The sequence below is a fragment of the Malus sylvestris genome, chromosome 2, assembly GCF_916048215.2.
Source record: "Malus sylvestris chromosome 2, drMalSylv7.2, whole genome shotgun sequence".
In the NCBI taxonomy this organism is placed as follows: domain Eukaryota; kingdom Viridiplantae; phylum Streptophyta; class Magnoliopsida; order Rosales; family Rosaceae; genus Malus; species Malus sylvestris.
Window position 1 is genome coordinate 1,052,779 of NC_062261.1, and position 16,302 is coordinate 1,069,080.

Below are 16,302 nucleotides of genomic sequence, written 5' to 3' on the forward strand. Positions count from 1 at the left end.
CTAGACTCGAGTGTTCATATATTCATTGGAGTTGAATATAACAATGCATAAAATCCCATCACTATAAGAAGTCAGAAGCCAAATTGTATCAAGACTTTGTAACAGCAGCATGAAGGTTAGGAGTCGACTTGGAGGAGAAGATCGCGAGCGGGTTCAGCTAGCACTAGTTAACCGAGCCCCAGATTCCATGTTCATGGTTATTGGCTAATCCTCAACTCTTATGTTCGATGCTTAACTTCCGAACATTGAACTTTTTGTCAAATTTTATGTTCAGCATGTTCAAATACATGATTCAATCTAGTTGTATTTTATTTAAGAAAATAGAAACAAACCCAAGAGGATTTCAGAGAAAAGTGACGGCATAGGGCAGAACATTGCTGCTCAAACGTCACTAACATACTTCAATGATTTAGGGTTTTGGTCACGATACCACCTTACATCTCATTTAAATTAGCTAGCTAACAAAAGCCTTCAAGACCCCAGTTGTTCTAAGCTAATCTAAACCTCACACCAAAGCAAACCTATCTCAGCCCTACACTTGTAATTTTGGACTGAGTCAACATATTTGGCCGTTACAAATTTAGAAAAAACTAAGGCATTACTTTTGTTTAATACAAAAAATTGGAAGCTAGAAATCAGTTTATGCATCAACACTCTCCTTCAAATTGTTTCTAGTTTTGACGCCAAGCAAATCCCTGAGGTATACAAAACCCTCCTTTAGCGTATCCTTAGTAAATATATCAACAGTTTAATCTTCATATTTGCAATAGAGTAATTCAATCACATTATCTGACGTACAAAAGATTTATAATAAAGTGATGGTTCCTCTTGTCATGTTTTGTTTTTTTTAGTGAATCAGAGGATATCCTGTTAGAGCAATTACAAAGGTGGTGTTGAAATTTAGTGATATAGCATCTACTTTGAAAAGGTAGCTGGGTCAACCCAATAGATAAATAATCTCAATTAAAATTCTAGACGAGGATTCAAGTACGGTTTCAATCATACTACGTAACAGTGAAGAACAAAATGAAATAGAGTAAAAAGAACAAAAGACTCACAATATAATTCATGGGCACACAACCATTGAGAAATAAGTACTTTTACAAAACTCATCAAGACAGACATCTACTACACTTGAAGTTTTCTCTTGTACTTTTAATCTTGTAGCACACAGTCTTTCTTTTGCTCTCTTTTGGATGAACACGACGTACTCAACAGGTTCTCCTCACGACTAAAGAGATTGCACTCAACTTCGTCGCATAGATGGAAACAACTTCTTCACTCAAATGAATATGATGAATAATATGAAAGGTATGAAGTGTTTCACTAAGATCACTCTTCTAACCTAGCACTCAAGAACTTTGCTTTGAACCTTTTATGCTCAAATCTTATAACCAAGCAAAGATGAATAATAGGCTTGATTTCCTATGAAACCAACAGCCTAGAATAAAGGAAACTGGAATTATGTACTAGAATAAAATCAAATTGGGTTTATTTCTTAAAACTAGGCAATTAAACTGATATTATAATCTTCAAGATATGCAATGATGTGATTCTCGTTTCCTATATGAATGCACATGATACTCCAATATATGCTTTGATGTGCACGTTTTCAGTAATTAAACCTAGAAACTATGACACGAGTGGCGATACTTTGGATTAGTTTGGTATTCCTGTGCTTTCTAAAAAAAAAGTGATTTTGCTGTTCTATGAGAATAAACAATTGTTACGTGTTTGGTAACTTTTTTTTTGTAAAAGTGCTTTTAACAACAAAAAAATAGCGTCTGAGTGTTTGGTAAACTTTTATATAAATTATTGTGAATGTGTTAAATAACTAAAAAGGATATGGTATGTAGTGTGTGATATAATAATTGACAAAGATAATAATGTAGGGGCAAAAATTGTAATTTTGTAAAATATGTGGCGTTGTACTTGCCTTTGAAAATTTTATTAAATGAGCATTAATTACTATACTTCGAAAAAAAAAGCACTTTCTTTAAAAGCATGATAGACTCTGCTTTTGTTTTTCTATGCTTTTCTACTGTCATTGACAATAGTTTTTTAAAAAATCACTTTTTTTTTTGTGTGTGTTACCAAACACACTTAATGTTCGAGATTTTTTAAAATCATTACAATCCCAAACCAGCTCTTTGTTAGAATGTTTAGAATTTTCTCAACCAAATGGCTCAAAATATTTAGGGGAATACTATTATGTAGGTTGCATTCAGTGACTTGCTTAATTTCTTTTATTAGTGAATATGTTCTAGATTGTTAAATTATTTTGTATAAACTTAGCATCCATAAAGCATTTTAAGTTAAACCATATTCACTAGCAAGAGCATTTAAATTGTAGGGGGTAGAAGACAATTCTGAGATCAATCATGTTTCGAATGTTTACATTTTTGCAATTGATTTACAATTGAGTTGTAAGGAAAAACCAAAAGAGTGACCCTTCCATCCACAGAACACTTCCCACATCGAGGTCCACCGTCTTCTGATTCGGCTTCTCGGCTAGTGGTTTTCATGGCGAATTCCGCAACTTCTGGTTGGGTAGTATTGTTTTTCCCACTGGAAACTTCAGCCTATCTCTCATGGCAGAGAACCAATGAGTAGGCTTTGTTTACTGTGGGCAGTGGCTCAAGAGAAGAGTGTTGCTGCGAACGGTGGCGTAAGAATCATTCAACCCCATGAGAAACTTCATGGTCTTATGTGTTTCAATGTACGAAACAATCTCCTTCTTTGTTTCACAACTACATGCCAGAATCGAACATAGTACTCCTCGTTCATCCTAGAGACTTTTTAGTTTGGTGAAGTAGGTACTTACTGTCATTCTCTATGTGAAATAGTTGGACGATGTTCATATGAGAAAATCTTTTATGTGCTTAATCACATCTTTTAAGTTGCCCAAACTCTCAATTTCTTTGCGGCAGTGCGCAATCGAACAACATGCAGCCTTGCCCCCACATTTCAAGGAAATATCTCTTCTTTTTTTTTGTCGAAGGAAATACATATCAATTGGGCAATTTCATGGGTGGAGAAGCTCTTGAGTATATAGGTGCAATCAGTGGCGGATCTAAAGAGGGATCTGGGAAGTCCCAGGACTCTTCGAAGAATCTAAATCGTGCTTTGAAATTTTCTAAGGACCCCCCGTACTTGAAGATGATGGCCAGTGCAGCTGCAACGGCATCGTCTTCTGTCTTCCTAGAGAAGACGATCGCGCGAAGAAATATTTTTTTTCTATTTTAAGACTTGGCCCATAAAGTTGTTTGGTTTTGTTCGATTTTTTCTATTTGTTGTGGGCCTAATGTTTTGCGTAGGCTTTTGGTGAGATGGTTGGCGTGATGCTCGTTTTCTTGTTTTCAGGACCCACTCTTTCTTTGTCTTGCTTTTTTGGGTCTTTATTTTGTCAAGTTTCTTGGTAATTAATGAATTTTACCTTTGTATAATAATAATAATAATAATAATAATAATAATAATAATAATAATAATAATAATAATAATAATAATAAAATAAAAAAATAAAAAAAACCCAAACCCCTATCACGTCCCCAGCAGTCCCACCCCATCCCTTCCTCAACTTGATATTATATTCTCCCTTAAAAAAAAACTTGATATTTATATTTATTTTGTGCATTTTGGTAATCATTTTTCTGAATTAAGAGGGATTAGCAATCTTGCCAAAAAAATGGTGGAAGAAAGGGCTGCAGCAAATATTTGCATATGTATTGCTTATTTAGTGGGCTTTGATTTTATCGAATTGCAACTGTTTCAATGAAGATGACATTTTTCGCTATGAATATCATTGAGGGTCTACTTCTCAACAAAATGGGAGATCAATAGTTGCATGGAGAGGACATTTTCACTATAATTTTTTTTTATCTTTATTATTGGGACCCCCCGAGTCTAAAATCTTGGATTCGCCACTGAGTGCAACAGCCTGCTTGCAAATGAATAGGATGAAGTTGTTGCCACCAAGGTATAAAATATCGATGATATCGGAAATATCAGTAGTCCAAAAACATGAAAATTTCGATGGAAATATCGGGATATTATCAATATCGATAAAAATTGAATAAAAACCACGAAAATTGTAAGAAAAACTTGGAAATTTTTATTAAAACTTTGCAAGATGTTTATGTAATCAATTAGTTATTAGTTTATCACAAAAAAATTGGAAGGAAATGCATTGCATGATGGATTTAACTGATTTAAGTTGATTATATAGCGAGCTGGCAAACAGTGTGAGTGTAGAAAATATGTAGTAATTAATGAAAGAAATTTAAACACACCATAATCATTTATATATAATGAATTAGTACAATATTTTACACTTTATACATAGCATGGTAAGATACATGAGTGACTTAGTACCACATAGAGTTCCTATGAAGTTCAAAATTTTCACTATCTTCATCATCTCTATGTAGTAAGTGTATTGTGAAGAGTAGTCAGCAACCATGGCAATGACTTTCAAGAACCAAAACCCAAAAGTCAATAGGAAACCGAATACTTCAGTATTTTCGGGATTTTAGGATTACCAAACAAATGGGATTTGGAAACCAATCCCATATCAAAAATTTCGGTATTTTTCGGGATGGTTTTGGTTTGGGATTTTTCGGTTTGGGTTTGGGACTTTTTCGGTTTGGTTTGGGATTTTCGAGAATTTTTTCCAGCCCTACCATGTAAGTGACCAAATAAAAAATAGAAAAATTAAAAACCACATGACATTGACTAAGTAATTAATTGACACAATTTAAAATATAATACCACAAAAAAATTGGAATATGTGCAAATTTGTTTCTTGTAAAAAGAATTCAAAACAAAACCATATATATAAATATTTTAGCATATTATCACAAAAACATAAGTGATATGGTGGTTAAGGTGTTAAGGAGTCAAATAGGAGGGGTTTCAATCCCTCTATGCGCAAAAGGGAGACTTTTCAGAAATTTTCAAGTATTTTTGGATTTAATATCGCGATAATATCGGTATTATCGCGATATATTAACGATAATTAATGGGATAAGTCACGAAATATCGTCATCTAAAAAATCGATTTTGCCGATATTTTCGATATTTTGGTCCTTGGTTGCCACTATAGGTTGTAAAAGAGTTAAGGATACTGAGAAAGATTGTAAAAGAGTACTGCATTCTCTTATTTATTTATGTAACTGTGAAAAATATTGGTACACATAACCACAAATTAACTATTTACCTGATATTTCTTTTCACTTGTAAGTGAGAGGTTTTAGGTCCGATTTTCACTAAAGGCGAATTTAAATCATATTATTACTAGCCTATTGTGAGGCTTAGCACACTTCCAACAAACAGCCACCCTTTCTCTCAGTCTCTCTCGAAGCAACTGCTGCAAGCATGCAACTTTCTCGAACCGAAGAACAAAACCTCCCTCCACCACACAAATACGGCCAACCGCCACCACACACAACCATGAGCCACCAGGATCCGGCAATTCTCCATTTCCCTCTCTCAGACTATCTCTTTCTAGGAGTCGGCGTCTCTCTCGACGATTTCTACAACAACGGCGGGCTAAGAACTCTCTGTCTCGCATTTTGATTTTTCATCATTTACTGCCGCTTCTTATTCTCTGAAACGGAAGAGACCCCGATGATTGAGATCCCGAGCGCCATGCAAGAAATTAAAAGCGAGAAGCCCCGGTAATCCTCTTTATTTAGGGATTTGGGATTAATTTTTTATTTAGGATGCATGTTTAATTAGGGACACCACTAGTTTTGATCAGGCCTTGAAAGAAGTGTGATTATAGAGCATGCATATTCACTTTCTACTTGTGCAATCTGACTTTTAGAAAACACATCTATTTCGACACCTCTGCTTACGTTAGAAAGCGAGGTGGACTACTCTAAGGCGTGCAGTGGTAAATTGCGTATTGATTTACTGCTAAAAAAGGAAGAGGAAAATAAATAAAAATAGAAAAAACTAATAAATATATGCAATACCTAACAAAGCACTTAAAGACTTTTGAAGTCGTGACCTAAAAGTAGGGATGGGCACTTGAAACCGAAAATCAAAACCAAAACACGAACCAAATCGAACCGCACTAAACGGTTTGGTTCTGCGGTTTTCATACGGTTGCGGTTTTGAAACCGAACCGCAATGTAGGAAATAGTTTGGTTTCGGTTTTGGCTTTTGAAAATTGCACTGAAACCAAAACCGCACCTCAATTAGATCATGTTTTAATTGGTTGTTTGTTAGAATCTATACATTTAGTATGGATACAACCACACTGTAATGTCATCCGTTTCCTAATTTTTACCTTTGGTGCTTATTTCGTTCTGAATAAACCATCGTACGTTCTCCAACACTAGGTAAAAAAATAAAATTAAAAAAAAATTCCGTGTCATAGTCACTGTTATTTTGATCTCTCCAGATTTTGAAAGATGGAAAAAGAAATACTATGTAAATGAATGGTGTACTTAGCCTTTTATATGACATGGAACAAGATATATTTGGAAGTTACACTAAACGTTTAAAGAATTAAAGTATGTATACATTGAAAATTACATTGTGATAGGATGAAATAAGCACCTATTTTTCGGTAAGAGTAGATCCTTCACATGAGACGGTCTTATGCGTACGTAAGTGTAAATTTTAAAAGGAATTGTTATTGGCATTTCAAAATTCTCATTCTACACTCCAAACTTTTTATATTTAGACAGAAAAATACACTTATGAGGAGTGTCGAATGAGATTTTTGGAGTGCCAATAACACTTCCCATTTTAAATTGTATAATTTTTCTCAAAAACCGAACCGAATCAAACGGTTTGGTTTCTTTCGGTTTTGGCTTCAAAACCGTACCGAACCGCACCGCGAAAAGTTATGATTTCGATTAAGGCTTCACTCAAAACTACACCGAACTGCACCATGCCCACCCTTACCTAAAAGCCTACTGGCATGCACGGAACACGCACGCACACACAAGACACACGTGTGTCACAGTAAGGGAAACCCTGGCAGCCAGCTCATTAGACCATCTCCAACTCTTGGGCTAAAAGCCAAATTTTTTAGCTCAGAAACAGTTTTTCTACTCTAACCTTTCTGGCCTAGAATTTTTGCCCAAGATTATTAAAGAATGAACTTAGGCTAATTTTTTTCTTAAATTACTTAAAAAAAAGATGTAAACTATCGTAAATTAATTTTATAAACATTTTAATCTAAAAATATTTAAATTCCAATAAATATTGAAAAATCACTCAATCGATACATGAAACACTATGGAAAAATATGAAAATCATGATAGAGATGTATAAATACAAAATACATAAAACATACAAGACAAATAACACATGTGAAGCACATACAAAACACATGTGAAGCACGTACACATGTGAAGGACATACAAAATACATAAAAACAATTAGTTGCAAAATAATATTATGTACATGACAAATAAAATATTAAGAAAAAAACTCACAATTTATGTTGCGCTCTTTTCACTAGCCATGTCAATCACAGCTCTCTCAAACTTCCCTGCCATAAAGTGCATGCTTTGTTGATAGTCTTCCACCAATCATAAACACCACCATCGTCTATCCCGCCGCAATTGCAGTTTTCATGAAACTTTTCAATGATTTTATCCCACAAAACCTTTTTATTTTGATTCGTGCCAACTGCACCATCTTTGCTAACAGAAACTCATGCCAAGCATAAAGCAACATCTTCCTCACAGGTCCAATTACGACCTCTAATATGCTTTCTTGCCATGTTGAATAATTTGGAAATAAGAAATGGTAGAAAGAAAAATTGGAAGAATTGTAGGAGAAAATTGAGTTTTGTATTGATGTTTGAACAAATACATCGTTATTTATAGAGTTTTTGGGTGAATTTTGAGTTAAATATATATTTTTTAATTATTTTAGCCATTGGATTTAAATTTGGACGGTTAGATCTTTTTTTACCGTTAGATTTGATTATATTCGATCTTAGCCGTTGGATTCAATGTATTTTAAAATTACATATAAAAAAAACAAAATTTGAATTTGGACCGTTGGATCAATCAACGGTCTGTAAAGCCCAGTCGTAGGATACAGAAAAGAGCCGTTGGGCTCTGGTTGGTGGTCGACAACGGCCCTGACAGTGGGCCCCCTGTCGGGCGCTGAAGCCAAACTGTCAGGGCGACTGCACAAGTGAACGGGCCAAGACTAGGTTCCCTTTTAGTTAGTCCACACGTTTGTGGGCTATTTCTTGGGGGGTATTTGGCCTTGTTTTGGCATTTGGCTTTTAGCCCAAAGATTTTGCTTGGGTTGGGTTGAGTTTTTTTTTGGGGGGGGGGGGAGGGGAATAAGTGGGGTAATTTGGCAAATAGCCCAAGGTTGGGTGTGGTTTTATAAAAGCCAATTTTCAGCCCCCACTTGTCATTTCTGCTCCCTTAAACCCTAGGTGCCGTTGAGAACTCCCTGGAATCTCGCCTTCACTCTCCACTTGAAGAGCCTCTCACTCTCTCTTACTTCACTTCTCAGCCAACCTCGAGAACCACACCCCAAGCTTTACCTGAATCGGTTGCCATATCTCTGCCAGAGCTCAGACTCAAGCTTAGCCTTTCTCTCTCATGACGGTTTTTCAACAAATCCGAGTTCCAATCATCATTAAAAATCTTTCAAATCAGAGCTCCAGTCATCATTGAAAGGTAACAATTCTCACTCTCTTCCGTCCCTTTCGTGACTGCTTTTAGATTAAACGAAAAAAGATGAGAACTATCTCACGCTTGTGTTCTGGTTATGTGCATGGAACAGGTTCCAGAAGATCAAGTGTTGGAAGGTTGAAATCCAAGTGTTTATGGTGTTATGAAATTATAGCCTTCAACACATCCACTATAGCTGCCCGATGCACTTGCACCGTAACTTTGCTGTCACACACGCATTGGACCACTGTTGGCATTAATGTTGTAGGTCATTTCAGGAGACTGCTCCTATGTAAGAACTTGTATGGTTTCCCCTTTAGTCGAACACTATTCCATGAATACGACTGACTGTCATCCATGATTGATTTCTTATGGGCAAACAAATAGAAATTTGGAATTTAGTGAAGTGATAGCCAACACAACTTCGCCAACTCTCTTCCAAAAGCACGGAAGTCTGGGGAATCTAGTGAAGTGCTTCCAAATGCATAGAATCTAGTGAAGTGTTTTTGGAAGCACTTCACTAGATTCCAAATTTCTATTTGTTTGCCCACAAGAAATCAGTCATGGATAACAGTCAGTCGTATTCGTGGGATAGTGTTCAACTAGAGGGGGAAACCATACAAGTTCTTACACAAGTGCAGTCTCTTGCAATTCCCTACAACATCAATGCCAACATAAATGTTCGGGAGGTCCAGCACGGGTGTGACGACAAAGTTCTAGTGCAAGTGCACCCGGCAGCTACAGTGGATGTGTTAAAGGCTATAATTTCAGAACACCAGAGACACTTGGATTTTAACCTTCCAGCACATATCTTTTTGGAACCTGTTCCATGAACAGAAAAGCACTGGATTGTTGTTCCAACTCAGTAATGTAAACTCTAATGAAAATTTATGTCTACAGAACCTTAAACCTCTTTTGGAAGTGCTGCAAATGTTCTTAGTGAAAAGTTTTTGTGAACAAATCTTTAGCAAATATGCAAGGGAAAGTGCTTTTAGAATACAAAAATATTTTCTCTAAAAGTACTTTTAATCTATTTAAAACGCTTTCAAACAAGTTCAGAAATGTTCATGTTTGTTGTATCTCTAAACTATCCTAATACAATTGTAGGCAATTGCAGCACAGCTAGACGGCCATATTTTCTTCCGCGTAAGTGTTACTATTCCCCTTTTGTGATTAGATGATTTTATTAATTGTACGTTTGTTTGTTAGGTTTTTCACCTTTATGTGAGGAGACAGAGATTTTTCAATGATTTTGGAACACGACTTGTTATAGAAGTGTCGTATACAAGTAGTTGGATATTTGAAAACAAATCCAACACTTGTGTTAATGACACTTCATACAAAAACCGTATTTTCAAAGTACTAAAAAAATTTCTTGTAAGTGGGGAATGATGAAATTAATAAATTTTATTTTGCTCGTAAATGAACAGGAAGATTATATCATTGCTTTAGGTCCATTGCGTTGGTTGAAATTAGTAAAGAAAATTGCGGGAGATTGCTTTCTTCACTAAGTGCGTCCAACTTGCATTATCAACACGATGATACGGGAAGCTCGAGTGATGCAGAGTTTTAAGCATTTGCATTTATGAAGGATTTCATATATATATATCATTGTGAAACCCTAATACCAATTCACATGAAGAATATTAGGGTTCCAACTTAAGCATTTGTGTTTATGTTTTTAGCTTAACTACATTGTTAGTAGTATCGATTTTCTTTAAGAAAATTTCATTCCAAAGCACTTCAGCCACAATAAAAAGTTTGTCCAATTGGCGAGAAAGTTTGTCTGAATAAATCCAAACTTTCCCAAAATTCTATATTGAAAATACAAAGTAAAGTATCAAAACTCTACCAAAATAATTACCAAAACATATTAAGAATAAGATAAAATATATAATATGAATTTGACACATCAAAATACCCCCAAACTTAACTTTTTGCTTATCCTCAAGCAAAATAGAACTAAAAAACAAAAATAAAAGCTAACGAACTAAGGACTTAAACAAAACTAAACTAAGACAAAATTTTCACCTCTAAGTTGCAATCCATAGAAAACGTTAAAAATCAGAACATCTTTTCAATTCTAACCAATCCCACCATAGAGTCTAAGTTATTTAGAATCAATTAGAAAAGAATTCACAAACTTCCTTTGGTGTAAAGTGAACCAACATAGTTAAGGAGACTCGACTAAAACCCTTACCTCTTGTCCTTTTATTCAACACTTCACACAAACTCACTTGAGACAAGTATTATATATTTATATTTTTTTTTTCTTCTTTTCAATTTTTGTTTTTTAGTAACAATAGTGGTCGTGCAATGCCAGTTTACTTAAACTTTCGATCCAACCCATGTAGCTAGCTTTAAGTCAATAACTCCTAAACCACTAGGGCTTTAGGGCACTAGGTGTAAAACACTCCTAAGGACTTACTAACTCAAGCTGAAAAGGCTACGAAACCAACTAACCACCTTACCCCATGCCAAAACTTTACCGTTTGATGCGAGAATCACTACTGTTTAGGCATGACTAACCCGGTTACAAAGCAAAGCCTTGGTTGGAACAATTATTACTTTATTCATAACAAGAACTAAACTTTACTTTACTAAGATTAAAAATTAAAGTTTAACATGGACTAAAAGTAAGTGTTTCAATCTCACTCCCCACAAACCATGTTGATGTGAATGTGCAAATTGTCAAAGTATAACTCATAAATTAGTGTCTAAGTAACGATAAATAGAAAAGACTATTGTGAGATTAACCTTTACCATGTCCATTTGTTTTCTTGAAATAATCTATGGATATTAACTTAAAAGAATAAAAAAAATTATTTGACTTGAAAATTAAAAAAAATTCTAAAAATTCTAAATTCCAAAACTTATTTCATACTTTGTCCTCAAGGTGTAGAAAAATAGTAAATAAAATAAAATAAGAAACAAAACAAAAGAATAAATGATAAATAAAACAAAAACAAATATAAAAGAAAATGGACACACCTGGGCTCATTTGAGAAGTCCTCAAGGTATGACAACCCGTGGGCCTTCGAAAGATCAAAACGTGCTGATAGTGGAATGCCCCCATGTTTCTGATGCCCCATTTCACAACCCTAAGGGAGCATTTTTTCTCACTAACCTAAATTTTGTTGTATGTTTATCCTACATCTAATTATTTATCATGTGTCATTTTACTTAATTTTGATTAATTTTTTTTCAAAATTAAAAAATTAACATTTAATGTGAAAATTCACAAAGATTAAATGAAATGACACGTGACAAATAATTAGGTATATAATGAGCATACGTCAAAGTTTAGGGTTGAGGAGCATTTTATATGATGAGCATACGCCAAAATTTAGGATGATGAGCAAAAATGCTCCCCAACCCTAAAGCTGCCCCTTGTGCTCAAACGGCTCTCCTCCCCTTGAATTCAAAACAGCTCAAAAAATAAGACAGAAAATGCACACGATTGACACACATGGCGTGCATCCGTCCGGGTAGGGGTCTCCTTAGGGTTCCAAACAGAAAAATACTGTTCATTAACAGTACACGAAATGCCCCTGGAGTGAGGGATGAGAGAGATTGACAGTGGAAAAATCTCTCCTACAGCCGAATCTCTGGAATTTTCCATGGTTTCTATCCCCCACTAATTCCTCTCCCCCTCCTTCCCGCGCCTAATTCACTCAGCCCTCACCTCTCTCTACCCCACTCAGACTCCCCCATCTCCCAACACTGTCAATCTCTCTCATCCCTCACTACTCTGCCTCTACCATCTGTCCCCCCTCTGCAACTCTCCTTCTCCCTCTCCGCAAAACCGAGAACCACCATCACATCATCTCCAAACACCACCCAAACTCACCCAAAAATAACGTCCCTGGAGCTTTTGCGCTGATTCCAGTTTTTTTAGTGGTTTCCAAGAAACGCAGTCTGCGATGCCTGTTCCGTCCTGATTTGAGGAAGATTTCTCTAGCGACTGTAATTTCATGGTAAGTTGGCTTAAAACAATTCCAAAATTTGGGATTGTTTGGGATATTTTTAGGGTTTTCCGGTTCTTGAAGAAAAACCATGGTTAAGAGTAAATTAATTACATTTTAATTTTCATTTAATTCAGGTAACCGTCTTCAGTTGGTTGTTTTGAACGCTGGAACCAGTGATCTTTGAAAACGGTTGGTTCTTGAATAATTTTATTTATAATTTATATCCTTTTGGTTGTTTGAATGGACTTCCTGTAATCTAAATGAAGCTACATATCTGTTTTTGTATTCTGTATTTGCTTTGTCAAATTACTTCTTTTTTGTTGAAAAATGTTATTTGGTTTTGCAGATCAAAGGGGTTAATGGTTATGTGTTCTTCTTGATAATTGTATGTGTTTATGCCCTCATGATATTGCGAGAATCTGGACAAAATATTGACTGCAACCAAGAACACAGTCCTTCATATCTATACAGCATGCTATAGGCACCCAACGTATGAAGGATCTGGCGATGAGATACTTGAGTCAATGAACACTGTGAACGGTATCCTTAAAATGTGTCCAGTATTACTATGACAGCAGAACGAGAGTGGTGATACTGCCCTACACATTGCGGCAAGATATGGGCGTGCTGGTATAGTTATAGCTCTCATCCAAGCTGCAAAAACTTATTATCCAGTCAACCTCGAGCAAGGCTGTGTGATTGCATCAGGAGATGCCCCTCGTAGGAGCAAAAGCTCATCTGATGCCCCCTCGTAGGAGCAAAAGCTCATCAGGAAAACCAACAAGAAGAATGACACAGCACTACACGAAGTTGTTCGCTTCACCACACCAAAGTAATTAAAGCGGACAACTTCGTGCAGTGCTGTGTCCTTCTTGTTGTTGGTTTTCCTGATGAGCTTTTGCTCCTGCGAAGGGGCATCTCCTGATGTGATCGCACAACCTTGCTCAAGGTTGCCTGGATAATAAGTTTTTATAGCTTGGATGAGAGCTATAACTATACCAGCACGCCCATATCTTGCCGCGATGTGTAGAGCAGTATCACCACTCTCGTTCTGCTGCCATAGTAATGCTGGACACATTTTAAGGATACCCTTTCACAGTGTTCACTTAGAACACCCTGAGTTTTCCTACTCTGCTGATGATGCCGGCAAGACTCCTCTCTACCTAGCTGTCGAGAGGGGATACGATCATTATTGTCTTCAAATACTTGAAGGTTGCAAAAATCCAACATATGAAGGCCCAAATGGTAGGACAGCTTTGCACGCTGCAGTTATCCGCCGCAATGATGAAGGTAAATGTATATAGAAAATAGTTAAAGAATATTCCTTTTATCTGTGATTTTGCAATTGAATTCTTGTGATTATTGTAGGGTTTCATGCTTTAGTTTTAAGCGACCACCTTCGTTAATCTTGCTGTATTCATTATGAATTTTGTTTCACCTTGCAGCTGTTGCCGGCGTGCATTTGTCACACAAAACTGCCGGGAACCTTTCAGCCATATTCGATGTTGGAGGAGTCTTTGGTGGAATTTTAGCAGGATTGATATCTGATATGCTCGAAGCTAGAGCTGTAACCTCAATCGCGTTTTTGTTACTTTCGGTTCCAGCCCTTGTTCTCTACCGGTTTTATGGAAGCCTATCGGTGGTCGCCAACATTGTTTTGATGTTTCTTTCGGGATTGCTGGTGAATGGGCCGTACTCACTCATCACAACAGCCGCTGCTGCTGATCTTGGTACGCAGACCACGATCAAAGGAAATTCCCGAGCATTAGCCACCGTAACTGCAATCATAGACGGAATAGGTTCTGTTGGGGCAGCTCTTGGCCCGCTTTTGGCCGGGTATATCTCCACGACGGGGTGGAACAACGTGTTTGTTATGCTGATTCTTGCTATTTTCTGTGCAACTTTGTTTTTGATTCGGATTGCGAGAACCGAGATTAAAGGGAAATTGAATGAGGGAAAATGGTCTTTATATAGCCGCATAGGAGGCACACAGTGATTGAGATTTTCTAATTTCTTGTCATACCACAAAAGCAAGTAGAATTTAGGCAGATCCATTTCTCTGTACGGTTTTTTATCTCATGGTTTTGTTCAACATTCATTATTCAAAATTCAACTTATTTTTAAAATAGATATTTGGTTACTTCGCTGCGGCAATCCACCTTAGAATGTTTAGAATGGTGGCTCCTGCTCCTTGGGAGGTACCAAATAAATGACTACTTGAATTGGGATTTTGAGCATAAAGATTCCATTGGTCTGTAAAAAGTGGACCTAATCCTTGGGGATGTGGCAATACATCTAAGAAATTATTCCATCGAATGTTTTCTCCCCTGGATCCAGGAATGGCGACATGAACTAAATGTCTTGTCCAAGCCAAGGAACTCACTCCGAATAGTCCTGATAAGTGATGATTTGGATGAAATTCGACATTTTTAGATAAAGAAGTGCTTTGAATCATTGCTATTCGACTTGTTTGTTGACACGGACAAAGTCAAGGAAAACATTTGAAATTATTTTAATATTGGACCTTGGACATATAATAGTACCGAATAGAATCTCTTTAGAAAAAAGATCTTTTGTCTCATGGTAGCTTGCTCCGGTTCCCTTACGAAACTTAAAGAGTTAGAGAGTTAAGCGGAAATAAACATAAACAGAAGTGTTTCCCCCAAGATTGGTTGGTTAATCATCCTGACTTGAAGCAGGTTCAAAAGATCAACAGATTGGCCGTGTATTAGCAGACGATATATATATAGGCACACGATGCATTGCCGTTCGAAATCAAGTATTGGGATTGGACTTGTCACTCGATTCATAACCTTTCAAACACAACCAATATCTATCTGAACCTCCTTTACTTGTAGGAGTACATCTTGGATCTGTCGATTATGTTATGGCAGAAACCCCACTCATGGTGACCTGGTTGAATTGGGAGAAACTGTAGGTATTATTGCGGGTCAATCTAACCCTTCTTGAAGCCAGGACAAAACACAACTGATTGATTATACCACAAAAGTTGGTTTTTATTAATTTTCTCTTGAAATTTTTTATTTTTATTTTTTCAATTTGGTGTGTATATGTCACGTGGACAGTCCATGAGCCACTTAAAAGTTGAACGATTTTTGGCCCTCACTACACCCACCGTCGTGAACGAATTGAACGCATACTCTAACAACCATATATCTGAGTGCACAAAAATGACAATTTAACCCTCGTAAGTAGCTCGAGTGCTGTTCACGTGACAAATGTGAAAACAATTTTGAATAGGGGCTTGATTGAATGTGCGTTTAAAATGATTGAAAGAGTTTTTGGTTAAAATGTTTTTAGAACCAATTTTTAATAAAAACATAAGTGAATCTTAGAAAAGTATTTGAAGTGTTTTCTGGAAGAATTTCAAGTCATTTTGAAACCCAAAAACATTTTTTTTAAAAACCTTGCAATTATTTTAAAAACGGTTTCAGTTATTCTAAAAACACTTTCAGATAAACCTTCCAATGTTGAGTGATTTAAAACCAAGCACAAACATGGCATGTTGTCAATTTTTTTTAATGACGATAAAATGGGAAAAGGGATCTTGGGCTATAGCCACCAATCCAGACCCTAGAAATTTGATCCAACTGCCAAGGTTATTATAACTTTTAAAAAATGTCATGTTTTCAGCCGTTAGATCAAATTTCGATTCC

The 16,302-nt window shown here is 36.2% G+C and overlaps 1 protein-coding gene and 1 pseudogene across 1 annotated transcript in view; one reads left to right on the forward strand and one right to left on the reverse strand.

The window, feature by feature from the left end:
• Window positions 1-14,753, forward strand: part of LOC126614045 (putative glycerol-3-phosphate transporter 5) — a 61,118-nt gene extending 46,365 nt beyond the window's left edge. Inside the window, exon 3 of the mRNA XM_050281686.1 lies at window positions 14,425-14,753. Within this exon, the coding sequence (XP_050137643.1) occupies window positions 14,425-14,621 (197 nt within the window). The 3' untranslated portion in view covers window positions 14,622-14,753. The remainder of the gene's footprint in view (window positions 1-14,424) is intronic.
• The window catches only part of LOC126614047 (alcohol acyl transferase 1 allele RGb-like), an 82,470-nt pseudogene that overhangs the window by 10,604 nt on the left and 55,564 nt on the right, over window positions 1-16,302 (reverse strand).